Source organism: Taurulus bubalis (genome assembly GCF_910589615.1).
Source record: "Taurulus bubalis genome assembly, chromosome: 12".
NCBI classification, from domain to species: Eukaryota; Metazoa; Chordata; class Actinopteri; order Perciformes; family Cottidae; genus Taurulus; species Taurulus bubalis.
Genome location: NC_136600.1, coordinates 18,751,026 through 18,768,331, shown reverse-complemented (window position 1 = coordinate 18,768,331; position 17,306 = coordinate 18,751,026). Strand labels below are relative to the sequence as shown.

General features: G+C 41.8%; 1 protein-coding gene across 1 annotated transcript; it reads right to left on the bottom strand.

Moving 5' to 3' along the window:
* Positions 1-4,866: 4,866 nt before the first annotated feature.
* Positions 4,867-8,228, bottom strand: aqp10a (aquaporin 10a; the record flags this gene model as incomplete). Its single annotated transcript, XM_079227894.1, has 6 exons — positions 4,867-5,077; positions 6,031-6,244; positions 6,344-6,466; positions 6,639-6,776; positions 7,123-7,249; positions 8,145-8,228. The coding sequence occupies 6 exons, from the start codon at positions 8,226-8,228 to the stop codon at positions 4,867-4,869; spliced, it is 897 nt and encodes a 298-aa protein (XP_079084020.1).
* Between the last annotated feature and the right edge of the window lie 9,078 nt (positions 8,229-17,306).

Here is a 17,306-nt window from a genome sequence, read left to right as displayed (position 1 = left end):
CATAAGTTTGACTAAATTCACAAGTCTCCAACATGCAAATACTGATGACAGTACAGCATATAAAAGATCAACTTTACAATCAAACTTCACATTTTAACATGTAGAACTCCAATTAATGAGGCCCCTGCAATGCGTCACTGACGCTTTGATCTCCGAGGCTCTGTCCTCCAACCCTTTGTGGGCCCCTTACGTAAAGGACCATCACTGTGGCAATTATGTGCATCTTGTATCCAAACTGACTGTGGATATTGCAAGATTACATTTACAACTGGCATTATCATGCTGTATGTCTGTCGTTCTCTCTTGAGATCTGTTTTGAGTTTCTCATGTCTAGTTTACTCTTCAGTAACATGTGTATATGTTTACATGTGAGGCATTTAATCATGAAGTTATGCTGTTGTTTTGTTCTTTTTAAAACCGAAGAATAGGTGCTTACAGCAGCACTATAGGGAATAATGCAACTCCATTCAGTGTTGTTAGCCATCACCACAGATGACACTGTTTATCTGGACCACCAATATACAGAATGCATGCATGGATTATGCATATAATAATTATAGTATGCTCAGCATGCTCTCAATGCATCGCTGAAGAACATCATGGTTTGGAAAATCCGATTTGAATATATCCTCTGTACATCCTGTGCGTATTGAGGTGCTATCTGATAACAATCCAGTTACACTTATTATCACCAGGTAAAAGTGAAAACTCTGAGGGGCGTTATGAACTTTCCTACCAACAGATACTCACCTCTTTCACCATCATTAAACCATCAGGACCACTGATGCTCACACACCTAGTTTACCTGAATGCACAAGTGATGAGTGTGTTGGGTGTCTGGTACTGACCCGGATGAGGCCTCTTTCTGAACATCTCCACTCTGCCGGCGTCCTTCTACTAGGGCCCATGGGATAGTCTGCAGAGGGAAAGAAGAGGAAATGAAGAATGCAGAAGAGGAGCAGCATTACATGTGAAGGGATGAGGAAGGTTGAAGTGAGAAACATATAAACATGTTTTTTCTTCTGACTCACTTATTGAAAACCAAACAGGGCTCATTCCTGTATTCAAGTGATGCACTATTTATTTCATGTCTTTTGTTTTGTTTTCGGGGTGTGAAAAGCCTTCTTATATAAGAGAGAAAGTGCTAAATCAATCAGGCATTACAACCACAGGACACACACACACACACACACACACACACACACACACACACACACACACACACACACACACACAAACACCAGACGATCTCTGGTCTGTTAGAGCCATAATGAGGAAATGACATTCAGCAGAGAGCCGCATCAGTCTCTGTGGCTCTCACGGTGTCAGGGGACTGGTGGCTCGGGCCAGATCCACTGTCAGTCTCCTCCTACAGTGGAGGAGAAAGAGTAATGGAGCGGCACTCTTATCTTCTCTTCTCACTTTCACCACATTTATGCTGAGCTGTTAATACTACACACCTCACTGCTTTCACTCACTTTTTGTATCTCGGCTAAGTAATGGAAGATAATGAGGGTGGGCGAGATGATGTTGCAGAGGCGAGGCGTTATACATCCCAGCCTCTGGTTTGTAGCAGGTACAAACAGTATAGGAGACTGGGGCTCGAGGCAGCGAACCTCCAATCAATACTCCTGAGAAAGAGCGCTCTGCCTCTCTTCATGTGAGTTGGGCCTATCAGCTTTCAGCTACAGTTTCCAGCATCGTCTCTTGCCCCGTCATACACTCTTCTCTTGAAGCGCATGCTTTCTAATCACTTCCTACACTGTATTACGTCTTCACCGTTTGCAATGTTCTCTCGCCTCTCTCCAGTCTTTCAGGTGTCACATCTCTCGCTCTCCTTCTGTGGCTGCCGTCTTGTATAACCCGCTATCCTGCAGTGCCCTTATGAAATAAAGCTGGGAAACCGGGGGCACAATGCATGTCTGAGCACCATTCATGCCCTCTGTGGAGAATTCCTTCCATCTATCTCACTGGAGTCTGGCTGATGTTTTAGAGGATTTGGAGCAGCAAAAATCCTTGATGAGATGTGTCAACTGCAACACCAAAACTCAGTTCCTCACATCTTAAACATTACACAGAAAAGCCATACGTGTACTGTATATAATATTCCTATAGAGTGATTTGGTTACTGTAGGTCATTATATCATTTCCTTGCACTGAGGGCAAGTGTAGGCAAGTCTCCTTGAGCAGAAAAACACACATATATGGATATAGATTCATGTTGATTTTGCACTTTTTCTACCGAGCATCTGTCCTCACATAATAATACGTTTGTCAATGGTAACCTTGGGGTTATTTACCGGTTTGTTAATATCTGCTTCTACTGTGTAAAAAAATGTTATTGTTAATGATACCTACATGAAATCCTATTAAATAAACCCAAAGAATAGATTTGCTACAATCATAAGAAAGCCAACCAATACAGTTAAAGAACAAAAGATATGAATGAACAAAGTGAAGTCATTATGCTCTGTAAGAGTTGTGCTTTTCTTGATTAAAAAAAAAAAATCTCTTCTGATATACTACAACAATATACAAATGGAGTTTTGTGTTGTTATATCTGCATGACAGCTTGTAAAAATAACTATAACTTTAGTGTTGGTCGCTATAGTTCCCTTCTCCAGGAAGAGACATCATGTAATTGGCCGGTTAGACAAGGAGAAATTGAATTATACCCCTATTAGTCAAAATGCTCTGGTAGACACAACAAGACATGCGGTGATGCCTGGGGTCAGCACACAACGACATCTCTAACTTTCACTTTGGGAAATGTTCTGACTAATACCAGGCGACAGAGAGGTTTAAGATCCCCGGAAACTAAGAACTGTATATCTCCTGTATGAACTGAGCAGCTTTATTGTAAATCACATTGCCTGGCGCAGTAATACGAGCTGAACACTTCACAATGAAAACCGAGAGAAACATCAATATTTTTCTGCTGATTAAGTATACTGGACCTGCATGCAACCCGGCTGGCCATGCATGATGGAGGCGGCTAAAACCGCGACAACACTTCAGGAAACACACACCTACCTGTTCAAAGTTGGCGTTATAAATGTGTTTCTGGTGGAGACGTCCTCGTTGCTTCTCTCGCCGGGGTCATGGTGAGGTTTCGGGCTTGAACTGGACGTTGGCCCCGTGATGGGACACGGTCACTGAGGTGGGAGGGTGAAGCAGGGACCCGGGATGCGCTGGAGACACCGTGTCGAGGTGAGGGAGGGTTTGGCTCCGGCCAGGGGGTAGGAGGGAGGAGGGAGGAGAGAGGAGGGAGGAGATAGGAGAGAGGAGGGGCTGCACCTCCAGCTCCCCCTCCACCTCCATCTGAACCTCCCGCACTTAATACCTTAAAGCACATTCACTGAGGATCTGACATTTGCTCTCTATCTCCTAGTAGTGTATGCCCACTGTCTGCAAACACCACTTTAATAAAAGCAAACACAACAGTTGTATTATTTAAATATATGCGGCATGTTTTTTTTATCTACACATGCTACAACATCTTTTAACACACACTCGCCATTTATGAATAGCCATGTGTGTTTTTCTCTCCTTTTATGTCATACTGACCTCTACTGTTTTTTTCAGCATTATCTGATCTGTGCACCGCTAAATCTGTATTATGCCCAACATATTTCAATACTCACTAAAACACTGTTATGGGAACCCACACTTCATTAAAGATTACAATTACGTTAATATTAATTTTTGTAGATCAGAAATCTTTATCACAATTCAAATAAAGTTATTGTTTAATAATATTGTGGCATGCAGAAATATGTTCATTGACAATCAATGGAGATAGTCTCATGTTGCTTTCATTATATTTCTTTCCTGTATTCTGTTTAACGCTGAGGAGGTATACACGGTCACGTAAAACCAGGTTTAAAAAAATATATTTTGAGAAAAACGTACAGGCTATCAAACACCCTTGACATTGACAGTGTTGTCTTGTCATTTTCTGCTCTCTTGTTCCATTATTGCTTGTGCATTTCTGTCACATGGTACAGACCACCAATTCAATACAGTCTTGACCTTTGTGAACATGCCTCTGTAAAGAACCTATTTCACAATCTTCTGTTGAATGTATTCCAGATTGACTCAAGTGACCAAACCAATCTAAAACACTGATGAGAGGAATCACATATTCACAATGTAGACATGTGTGTTTTGCAGTGGCTCTCTGAACTGACCCTCTTCTTATTACATAAAGTAGAGTAAACATCCTAAGAGACCTAAAACAATAAGTCAGACAAACAATCAGGGTGAAGCGATGAAATGTAATATTTCTATAGAAAAATAAGAGCAATAGAAATAAAGCAACACTGCATAGCATGTGTGGGTGTATATATATATACATATATATGTATATATATATATACATATATATGTATATATATACATACATATATATATACATATTTTGTCTAATATGTATAATAACATGATATTATAACATATAACATTTTTAATTTAGAGTTTTAGAGTTTTTTTTCACGGTAAAGTTTTATTTCATCATGCAGTTTAACTTGTGCTCAATAGTCGTTTTTCATAAAAAGTACATACATCTCAGGAATATAATTTATACAATCTCTATTATAAACAATATAGACATCAATGTAAACAGCATTTTAATACAATCTGTCTTAGTTGCCTCCAGTCTACTGGCCGTATCAAGGAAGCTCACTCATACAGTAAATAAATAAGACATTCCTCTTATTTCTCCAACAGAAGAAAACAGATACACAGTATGTGTGTGCGTCTTAACAACGGCAAAACTCAGATTCTGCTTTCTCAATCATAATTCAACCAGATAACTGTTTAACTGTCAGTATTGGTCATGGTGACATCTTCTTATGACAGTAACACTTAGAGATGTGAAGCCTTTAACTCCACTCCGTCGTCCCACGTGACACCGGGCTGCTTGATTTTGTCACTGATGGTGGAGAGAATGGAGAGGCTCTCAGGGGGCTCTGGGTCAGGCAGGTGCCAGTGAATGAAGATCAAATACATGAAAGTACCGATAACACCTCCAATAAGTGGAGCCACCAAGGGCACCCAGAACCAGTAGTTGTAACACCTGGAAAGCAAACAGAGAGAAATTCAGATTAGGGTTTGTTTATTTAAATAGATTAGGGTTTGTTTATTTAAATTGGCCTTTATTAAACTTTGCTATCTTGACACTGGATGTGTGTTAAAAGGGATTGCTAACAAACACATAGCGCTTCTACCGCGGCCGAAGCAGCTATTTTAAGCAATCAAGCTGCCTGGCACCAAACAAAGTTACGTAACAAACTATTGACTTGTTGTTTAATATAGAAATAATTATAAATCAGCTGCTTGCTAATATCAAACAATATTAGCATGCAGTTATTTTTTTCAGTTGGTGGCAATTTGCTATAAAAAGACCAGTGAGTATTGGACCTGCACCTGTCAGGTGCCTAGAAACACAACGCCGATGGGATGATAAACGTTGCTCTCTGTCTGCTGTATGTGTGTAAGTATGCAATTATTTCCTAAGACCTTCCTCAAAACAGCTTTGCAAGCCATACTATGTTAGGGATGTGTGTTTGAACCAATTGTCCAGGACCTTTTGGAGATATTCTGCCACCTAGTGGGCCAGAATCCACTAATGCTGCTTTAAATATTATCTTAAGCACACAGAATATTTAACAGCAGCTGTGGAGGCAGAGGTAAAAAAAAACAAACACAGGATCTTCAAGGTAGAGCAACGTGTTGCATCGTGAAACAAAAGGTCATAATCAGATGTTCTGTAACAAGCTGACACTTGTTCCTTTGATTCTGCCACTGATAAACCCTGACATATGTGATTGTCTGAGAATCACAAGGTGAACCTGTAAGAAAGGCAAACATTGTCCCCATTGGATTGTCGGTTTGAACGGTTTGAATGAATTGTGTATCTCCATCAGTAAGGCCCTAAAATGATTGATAAGAAATATGCATTCTTGGCTTATCAACATGTAAAGTTGTATGTGTTTGGTGCTGTGCATGTGCGCCTGATAAGATACATACGTGAAGACCTCAGTGCCCCAGCCGGCCGTCAGTGTGAAGAGGCGTGGTCCCAGGTCCCGTGCAGGATTTATTGCACCACCACAGTTGGCTGACATTGACATGGAGATCCCCAGGACGATCACTGCTACTATAGGAGGAATCAGCTTTGAGGGAGCCGGAGTGTTCCTCTTTTCATTCAAACACAGGATGCACAGCATCAGCATGCCAGTGCCCACTACCTAATAAAATGAACAAGTATAAAAGCAACAAATAACGAGTTCAGTAAAGAACCCGCCGTTAAAGTCCTGATTTAAGTTTACACAAATCCTCCCACTGACCTGGTCAAGGAAACTTCTGCCCAAACTCATGAATTCTGAAGGATATGTGGCAAATATAGATGCTGTTTCATTTGGGCCATAAACAGTCAATACTCCTCCACTAAACTCCATTATAGCATCTGGGACAGAAACAGGAGAAATGTAGAAAACAAGAAAACAAAGAGAATGAAAATATGAAAAAAGCTTCTGCATTTGTTATATTTCTCCACACATTTATTGAGGTCTTTTCTTTAATGAATCACTCTATCTTCATGTCAATGGTAAAGTGTTTAAAGAGCCAGAAAGACTAACCGTAGTAGACCAGGTAGACGAGGCCTGAGGCCAGATAAGCCCCCAGCAGCTGGCTGAGGGAGTATGGCACCAGCCTCCCCCAGGGCACCTGGCCCAACACACAGAAACTCAGAGTCACCGCTGGGTTCAGATGAGCACCTAGAGGAAAATAGGAGATAGAGAGAAGACAGGAAAGAGGAAGACAGAAGTGATTTACAGTTCGAGAGACTGGAAGGTAATTAAATATTAGATTATTTGTAGCTGTATAGTGTGTCAACTAACTAGATATCCGACTGAAGACCTTGGAAAAATGGACGAGGCCTCTTTTCAGAGAGCGGCAGATATTAGTGTGATAAATCTAGAGCGCTCAGATCAGTGAATCACTGCAGTGAGTCTTAACTCAGAGTGTGAGGCATAACATGGAATGCTGCTGCATTTTACTGTGTGTTCATCTTTCAAGGCTGCCAGTTTGGTGTTGTGATATTATTGAGTGAATAGAATTTACCTGTGATGCCCTTGGTGAGGTACATAGCTGACATCACACCCACAGAAAAGGCCATGTTGACTGACAGGAACTGGCCTTTAGTTTCTCTGCTTGTCTTCACCTGCGCTGCAGCAGAGCAGCCAAAGAGCTTCACAGAAGAAGAAGAGAAAACCCAAAAGGAATGAAACGTCAGGAAACAAGAAACAATCCATCCATGCACAGGCAAAAATACATGTGCACATTAAGTAATACCGCATTGCTCTCTGAGTGATTAATTATTTATAAGCCAAACAAACAATTAAGTGGTCATATACACACTTGCGATTGTTAAAGTGTGATAATAATATAATATCCTCTCATTAATGTAGACTTTGCAATGCAACTGTCTACTTCTCATCTAAATGCGCACAGATGCAAAGATGTCCTGACACACACATGCATTTTATGTGTTTAGCTCATAATAACCACACCTGCAATAAATATCTGATAGTACGACTTTATGACTTTAATTACTAATTAACATTGTAGTTGTATACATTTATTATGGGTCAAGGTGACATTAAAGGAAGTTATGGTATCTTAACAAGTCATTTAAATGCTGAGGCGATGAAAGTTTTTTGCAGTAGAACAGTAGTTTGATGAAAAACGTGCCGGTGACATAATGACATGTGGAAGGCCTGCATAGATAATCATGTAAATGAAACATGGATCATGAAAATTCATTAATTTTATAGTTTGTTAAATCAGAAATGTTTTTTTATACATATACTTTCTCTTTTAGAGGAAACATAATAACTTTTCTTTTTTTTTAAGTGTCTTAATTGTTGTACACCAGTTAAAAGTGTTATCTTGTGGTATCTTTATGGCTTTGTTTAATATGATCATGTGGATGCCTGTTGATGCCTGTTGTTAATACAGCATTCTCTCCAGAGCGGAACATTTTGTAAATTTAAGACATGTCAAGAAATTCCAAATGCTCCGAAACAGTTTTAACTGTACTATTATATCCAAATAGACAACTTAAAAATCTGATTGTCACTTACCAGTAAGACAAAAGTTCCCAAGAGCTCAGCCAGGCACTCTCGCACCAGGGCATTCCTGACTCTCACCACACGTCTGTTCAACATTGCTGGAGTTTAATCCGTTTTCTCATTTCACACTAAAGTCTGATTTTGTTGACAGATGGACCAGCTGCTGGTCTGTCTGTCAAGGAGCTGATGTGAGTGGAGGTGTCAGCGCTAATGCAATTTTAAAATATTCTGTCACAACTTCCACCAGAGCATCTAAGGACCTGCGCTCTGTATCTCACTTCTTCCTCTTGTCTGCCTTGTCTTTATCCACAGCTGGTCAAACATTATTACCCATTTATTAGGTAGTCACTTTGGGATTGGCTGGAGCAAAGCGCGTAATGTGTCTAACCTGTTAGAGGTTACATCGGCAGAGGCCATAAACAGTCAGATTATGTGTTGCTAGTAGTGACAGAGGCCATTAACACACAGAATGTATATGTATATACGTAAAATTATATACACACACACACACACACACACACACATCTGGTGTTTGTGTTTCCATGAGAAAGAAAGCCGGTAGGTAACAATTATATACGGAATAAATTAGAATACACCATCTATTAGCACTCAAAATCACCAGCACAATTATTTACCTTATTATGACTCTCCTCGTCAGAATGCCTAACCAACTAAGAGAGTAATTTATGTAAAATAATTGGTGCCTATTTGACAACTGAGTGTGCATACAATTGTTTGTACAGTCTTTATGAAAAAATAGTATACCTCAATAGTAAAAGTATTTTATTTTTGTGTATTATACATATATTTGTATCTGTATATTGTCACTATATTGTAATGTTTCTGCTTTTGTTACCTGCCTATGGACTACAGATGTAAATTAGCGTGCTTGCTAACTCTGGCATGTTTACATCTTTATTTTAATGCTGATGTTCCTAACTTCTCTCTGTCCCTATCAGATAAACTAATAAAAGCACACAGAAATACAGTTTTGTGTTTAAACCCCAAAATGTAATACAGTCTGGCTTTAACCTCTCTGGTTTGTGGGTATTGGAAATTGTAATGTCAAAATTGGTAAATTATCTCTATGGAATTCCAGTCCAAAAAGAAGCCATAAATACATGTAATACAAAATCTAATGGTGTGGTGTAACCTTCTGGTGTTGGGCAAGGCGGTTGATAGGGAAGATGTTCCCATAACTGCTCTTCACTGAACTCTGGACTCCTAATGGATTGTGTAACCCAAATAAATGCTGTGTAGGAGGAAACAACCGTCTTATTGCTGATAATTTGCAGATAGGCACACGACTGTGGCATGTACAAAAATCAGATGAGCTATGAAGACTATTTGACACAAGTTGATCTTACATCTTTACTGGTGAGAACTCAAATTTATATTTCATCTGAAAACCGACTATAAGGGTATATTTTGAGTTTGGGAATCTGAGTAAAAGTGAAGTGAATTCTATCTTTCGACAACATAAACCTTGACATGGTGTGTGGAGTATCTTGTATTATTGCATCAACTTTTGAGTATCTCTGTTTGGTAATGTGTAAAAGGACAGATACCTTTACCCTGCTTTGGAGTTTTGTCTATTTTTTGCAAACTGATAGAAAGATAACATCATATCTCACTATCAACCTCGACATGACATAAGAACAAAAAGCATCACTTTAAGTTATGATTTATTAAAAAGCAATAAAAACCCTTAATGCAATGAGCTTCTTCTATTCACAATATATTACAACACAGGCATTTATGTACAGGCGCCACATTATGTTACAAAGGTTGGTTGACTTGATAAATGTTTGTATGAGCGATCAGTGCATTTTAATTATGGGCTGGTAAAGTAATATCACAGGCCTTGAGGTAGATGTAATCCTGTAGATAAAGTGAGAAAAATGTAAAAAAAATTGACTTTGTCTGTAAGATTATATTTAATTTAGGGATTTGTTTAATGGCTACAAATTGTTCAATAGTTTTAATGGCATACGGCCCAGGTATCTGACTTTAATCATGTCTGGTTTTTAGCCACCTTTAGCACCTCAACAATCCTCATGTTTCCAGATGTTTAACAGGGCGACGAAGCACCACGTCCACAGGCCCAGGGGGCAGTCTTCTTATCAAAGTCCAGACCTCCAGGCGCCTCATCCCCACCACGCTCGTTCCTTCAATCTCTTCCACCTCATCACCAGGACGCACCTTGTCAAACGGACCTCCTGAAGGGAAAAGGTGGATTTAATGAACAAGTCTGTATACAAAGAATCCAAAATCGGCTTTATTGGCCGAGCACATACAAGGAATTTGACTCGTTTTTTTTTTCCATCTCTCATGATGTATATACGAGAAATAGAAATAACAGCGAGGTACCAGCTGGGCAGATACATGTTGAGAGTAGGCAGGACAGTTATCTACACAAGTAGCTAAAATAGGTGTTAATATAGACATTATTATAAAATAGGAAAAAAAAACATCTATATGTCAAATACTCTGTAACTTAAAATAATAGTGCAAATAAATGAATATACATGCTGAAAATATATTTATATACTGTATATACACCATATAGGATATATATTGACAGTGACAGGTGTTATGTACGTATTAAAAGAACAAATTGTGCATTCAAAACTGTAAAATGATAATCTATAATGGCAGCAGTGGATATGTTGGTGTTAGACTTATTAAACTGTTCATCAGTGACGGGTGGAAAGAAACTGTCTTATGTCCTGTAGCGCCTCCCAGAATGGGGAAGCTGAAACAGGTTGTGTACAAGAGAGGTAAACTCGCAGCCGTCATGAAGAAAGGGTAATGCAGCATGTCTATAATGATATCTAAATATGGACACCTAACCTGATGGGTTGCATAAAATATGTCAAATTTGATTTAACCTGTAATGAACGAATCTGAAAAATACTAGAACCACCATATCCAAGTAACAAAACAAATAAAATAAAAAATACTTAAAAAGGCAATAGTCACATGTCTCTTCCTCATGACTTTCTTTCAAGACTTAATTTGGCAATAGACTAGAGTAACTTTACTAATTTAATAAACCAAACACATCATTGTTTCATTTTTTGAGACTATAAAAGGGATATCTCTAACTTTTCTGTTTCAACATAGCTGTGATCCTGTGCACAGAGTGAGCTCCATAATTATGGTTTTCTGAGTTGGGAGTGGAAGAGCTTGCATGTCCTGCAGGCATCCCAAACCTCAACCTCACCCAACACCTTTGGGATGAATTGGCAAAGCTCATCACCCAAAGTCTGTGCCTGGCCTCACTAATGCTATTGTGGCCGAATGGCCCACTACAATCGGATGTTTTTATGCTCTGCCGTATAAAATGTCCAACTTTTTGAGGGGTAAGTTGAGGGCAAGTGTTTTAAAAATTATTTCCAAATCTCTGCATTCCTCTGCAGTTCTGTATTCAATGAAGATCTGAAATACTGCGCTTCAGTTCTCACCCTGGAAGATCTTCTGTACAGTGAGTGGTCGGTTCCCACGGTTGGAGTCTGCACCTCCTTCCAGGCTGAAGCCCAGATCCCTGGTGTTCTTCTCCAGACACACACACACATGCTGACCTGACACCAGCAAACACACACAAACACAGATTGAGTGAGAAGTTTCTCACTTTAAACTTTAAACAGCTTTACGACTAATGTCTAAACTCTGGTAAAGTACCACTTCTCACCTGTCTCAGTGAACTGAGTCTGTGTTTGTCCCTGCTTATCCGTCTGCGCTCTACCCTTACGGACACTGCTCATGCCTCCCCTCCTCAGGACCACCACCCCCATCTCCCGGGTCTTTGCTCTCCTCAGGACCCTCAGGGCCTCCCAGTGGGCATAGCCGCACAGTACTGTGCCATTGATTGACAGGACCTGGTCCCCTTCCCTTATGGAGCCTTCCTGGGCTGCAACACCCGAGTGAAACACCTTGTGAACCTGAGAGGAAGAAATCGATGGACAAAAAATGTTGACTGAGGACGATGCTTTTAAGTATTTTTTTTAAGAGAAGCAAGAAGGGATGTTTGCTCACAGTGACTGGCTTGTTCTGGTCCACACCTCCCGCCACACTGAAGCCCAGTCCCACAGCGATGTCCTTATGGAGAACCACCACCTGCACATCATTATAGTCCTGCACAGAGAGAAGGCAGCGAGAATGAGACGAAAGTTACACTCTTTTTGTCCGATGTATTTGGGGTGTCTTGCATGGGGAAATTGACCCTATTCCATGGCGATGTTAAAACTGTTGACTCGAATCTACAAAAAGTTACACTGTACCTGCAGAGTGCTGTCCCCCATGCTCCTGACGTCCTCCAGCAGCCTGTCGAGGTCCTCACTGGGCATCACAGACACACAGGACATGGCCGACATGTCTGAGCTCAGCGAGGCAGTCCGACGATGGCTGGTAGATTCCCACTCATTGATATCATTCTCCGACTCGTAGTCAACTCCAGCAAAGTTACACAGGTCTGAAAGACTGCAGGGATTACAGACGAGAGTTATGAGTTTATAATTATTTAGAAATTGTCGGAAGGAATAATCCCAACCAGAAATGTGATGTATAACAGGACCCACCTGACACAGAAGCTCTTGTGATCTGACTGGCTCATGTTACTAGTGATGGTCACCGAGGACTCTCCGGAGTCTGAATCATAGTTTGAATCCTCATCCCTCTGTGTACTTTCATCATCATCGTCATCATCTTCATAACCATCTTCATCAGCATCATTCCAGATCATAATATTTGGTTTCAAGCCAGCTACCCAGGCATTCAGGTCCATCAGCTGTTTCTTCCCATTTAGATGGGCTGTGTTGACTCCTGGGGAGATGAGATCAGGGAGTTTGCTGTGGGAGGAGGTGGCAAGGGGACGATGGAGAAGCGTTGAATCTTGTTTGGAGATTTTGGATGCTTGTGTGAGGATAGAAGTACTTTCATTTGTACTGTGAGCAATGGGAATGAAGTGTTCTGGTTGTGTGGCAGGTGTAAGAAAGGGTGAGTTGCTTGGAGAGTTCGTTGGAGTTTTGTCTTCATCACTAACAGGTGAAGTAACCCGAGGGGATGTTGTTTTGGACAGTCGCGAGGATGGTGGTCTCTCACTTGCATCCTCAGGGCTTGAGGTTCTGCAAAAATCTATCTCGTCTATGTAAGAGTTTCTACTTTTTCTTTGAGCGCCTCCATTTATTGGGATTTCTAGGGTTGTCTTGTGACTTTGTTTATCAAAATCTGCACAATTGTTAATGCTATCCATTTCCTTTCCTTCACTCTCAACCAAATCATTCCCTTCTCTCTCTTGCCTCCCTAATCTTAGTCCAATCTCATCCACTGATAAAGATCTATTTGCCCCGAGCTTCTTTCTTCCTCCTGTCACTTTCTCCTCACTTCCATCACCTGCCTCCCCTCCCTCTTTTAATCCCTCCCACTTGTATCTTAATCCACCTATCGCTTTTTCTGACGCACTCTTTTTCACTCCATCATGAGCCAAGCTGAGATGTGTTGGAACTGAAAAGGCCCTTCTGGGCATCGGGGGCTGTTCTGTAGCCAAACCATGGGCTCTCTGTGCGAGAGCCTCAAACTGATTGATCTTATTTCTCACACTGGCCGACAATTTCTCTGGTAATTTCTTCCTCTCTATTGATTTCATTGTCACGTTCTGCGGGTCAAGATCAAACACATCTTCATCAGTGCAGCTACTCTTTAATTCCGTCTTTGCTTTTGCTACATCATCTGGTTGGCACTCTGTTCGTTCTCTCAATGTCCCTCGTATTCCATTAGTCTCGCCCTTCATCTCGTCCTGATCTGCACTCCCATCCCCACTTGCTCGTCCTTCCTTTAAACCAGACAAATCTCTCAAAGAAACTGATCTCTCTTCTTCTACAAAACTGTTTGAATGTGGGGGTGAAGTAATTCCTGCTGCAGCCCTTGCAGCTCGTATCTGAGCTGCTATCGAGTACCTGCTCCTGGCTCTATCTAGAGACCTTGTGCCCATTTCCTCGAACCCTCTGCCCAAGTTAACTCCCCCTGCCTCTGAGTACCTGCCCTGTATCTGTCCTTGCCACTGAATCCCTGACAATCTCCCCAAGGTCCTGCTTGTCTGTGGTAAAAGTGACGTCTCAGAACCTGGAGTGTCTTTTTGTGTCCAGGTGAAGGATGTCCTGCTTTGCCCTGGACTGAGGCTCCTTTTCTCTCCGGATGAGAGACGCCTGGGGAAGGTTCCCCCGGAAGCCCAATCGTTCAACTTCTGCTGTGGCGAAATGAGGGAGTCAGTGGTTGTTTCTCTGTGATGGGACGTTGCAGGGTTTGAGAAGTCCCTAGTTGTACTGAAATCCTCTGTTTTACTGAAACCAGCTGACCCATAGAGTTTCTCGATCCGCTCCACTATACTCTGACCTCCTTTGGGCCCAAACGAAGAAGCTGTGTCTCTGACACAAGAGCCAGGTCCAGACAGGGACCTCAACCTAGTGGGGAGAGAATGACCTTTACTGACCCTGTCCAAAGTCTGACGCATGTGACTTCCTGGGCTCTTCTCAACATTACTTGTACCAGCGGAGTTATGGGACTGTATTGTAGAGGTAAACCTGGCCCTTAAGCCTTCAACTCCAATCCTTCTTTTGTCCATCCCTCGTTTAGTTGGCAACACGAACATGTCGGGCATTTTGCCACTATCAGGGCTTGATGTCCCTGCTCTCCAATCTAGACTCTTACTTCTACTTGGCAGGTCGTATCTCCTCCAGTCTGTCCTGCCTCGGCTTTCAGACCCAGGGTTACATTTTCTACTTCCGTCAGTGCCAAATTCTGTGATAGTTTTGACTGCTGTGCCATTCTGGTTCAGTTCGGGAGATATTTTATAGCCTGAGGTATCCTCTTTCTCACACTGACCTCTGACCCTGCTGCGACTCCCAGTCCTGGCTTGATAACCAGTGACTGTGTGATCCTCCACTTTGGTTGTACCATCTGTGCCCGTGTATCTCTCTCTCTTGTCAACTTCCTCAGCACTCTTCCCCTCCTCCGAAAAAAAAAGAGGTTTCCTAACATCTGGCCTGGAAGTGAGGCTGTACGAGGGAGAGTTCGCTGAGCGCACAGTGAAGCGTGCTTCTGTCCTCTGGTTGTCATACTCACTCACCGCAGGAGGCGGCGTGGACAGGTCCATTGTCTGAGAGTAAACAAAGTTAATGATCTCCTGTCAAGTGCCAAATCCCCAAAAGAGAGTGGAAGAGTGAACTTGATCTTGAAGCAATTCCAAGCAACTGTCCTTTAGACGTAAATCTAGAAGCACTTTGTTTGAATTCAGCAGCTGCGAGTGTGTACAACGCTGTGAAAAGGTGGCACAAGTACAGCCCTCATCAGTTTCTTGCACAGAAACAAATGCTGCATAAAAAAAAAAAAGTAATATTCCAGCGGCGCTCCTGATGATTCTCTGTTTTGTATTCCCCAAGAGAGGACTCCTCTGGGCTCCTCTTCTTGATCTCTTGTTGTTCTGTCCCTTGCAGTCTTTGGTTCCCTCAGCACGACTTTAGCAAACAGCTCCCGTTGCCTGCCAAGCATAAAAAATGTACAAATTTACATCCTGAGAACGGGTTGGGCTGGAATGTTATGATACGTGGATTGTGGTTGCTCTGGCTCCTCGAAATGGTCAGACAGAAACACAGAGTGGTTGAGAACAGTGAACACAACACGTTATAGGGAAGCATAAAGTGAACAGTGAACGGATGAGATATGAAAATGAAACAGAAGAGCATGAAGAGTCAAAAACACGACAATATCCTCAAGCCGGTCTACAACACATCCGTGCTCCTCTGACAGTCCCCTCACGCTGACTCAATGAGCCCATTCAAAGAACAGTGGGACTCAGATAAACAATGCCCTCTGTTCTACACACACATCATAACAGATGTTTACACAAGCAACATACTCATGACTACCTGTCACTGTCAGCTAAACCTGAACCAAAAACTGGAAAAACTCACCCAACAGCAATCCACCCAGCAAAAACAATGCATTAAAGATCCACTATGAGTCTCTGTGCAGCGCGTATCGGTCTCATAAAACCAAAGAAAAACAATGACAGACTGAAACCTTTGTTTCAGGTGAAATTATCAGATAAGAAGGACAAAGATAAGCGCCACTTTGGTTTACATACAGCCTGCTGAGAGAGCGATAGCATTACTGATGGACAATGGCTCATCAGGGAGTTCACAGCCACACACAACAGACACTGTCTGAAAGGCAGTGAAACCATTGTTGATCATTCGTCAAGTCAGAATTAGGATCTAATCATCTCTTTTTAAATCTAACACAAATAGTGGAAGCTTTTGATTTACTGTACAAACACAATAGGACAAAAGAATCAAATAAGCAGTGCCTGAAGTGCTATGAAGCCGTTTATGTGGGTTACAGCGTGTAACTTTTGGCGACAGCTTTGGTGCTTTCCAATGCAGGTGAGTCCGAGTGTCGGTTTACAGAAACACCTGTTCGGCGAGCTCACAAAGACTCCCATCTGGGTAACCCGGGCAACACAGCACAGTTTTCTTTAAACTCCGATTGAACAGCAAACAAGATACAAATGCACCCAGACATCCGAAAAAATAAACCAACACATTTACTCTCCCACTTGATTACAAATGATCTTACTATTCACAAACACATGCGCCTTACCTTCTCTTGGAGGGACTTCGTTATCTGTCCTACAGCACTGCGTTGACGCGGGTTCATAATGAAGGCAGCGCTCTGTAGTGACATCAGCTCCTACAGTAACTCCCCTCTTCTCTTTCCATCAGCTTTGCATGATGGAGGGAGTACAGTGACGCAAACCTGCCACACTGGTTTATCCTCTCTCTCTCTCTCTCTCTCTCTCTCTCTCTCTCTCTCTCTCTCTCTCTCTCTCTCTCTCTCTCTCTCTTACCCCTCCCCTTGTTGTTTCTCCCTCTTTTCCTCTTCTCACAGGGTAGCATTCCTGACTTCAGTTAAGTGCGTAACCAGCTAAACTGCTCAACAGGGAGTGCGCGCACACGCGCACACATAAACACACACACACACACACACACACACACACACACACACACACACACACACACACACACACAAACACCCTTTTGACACTGCAAGTTTAAGAGATGATTGTGTGAAACGGAACAAGAAGGACATTTCCCAACCCAGGCTTATTATATCACC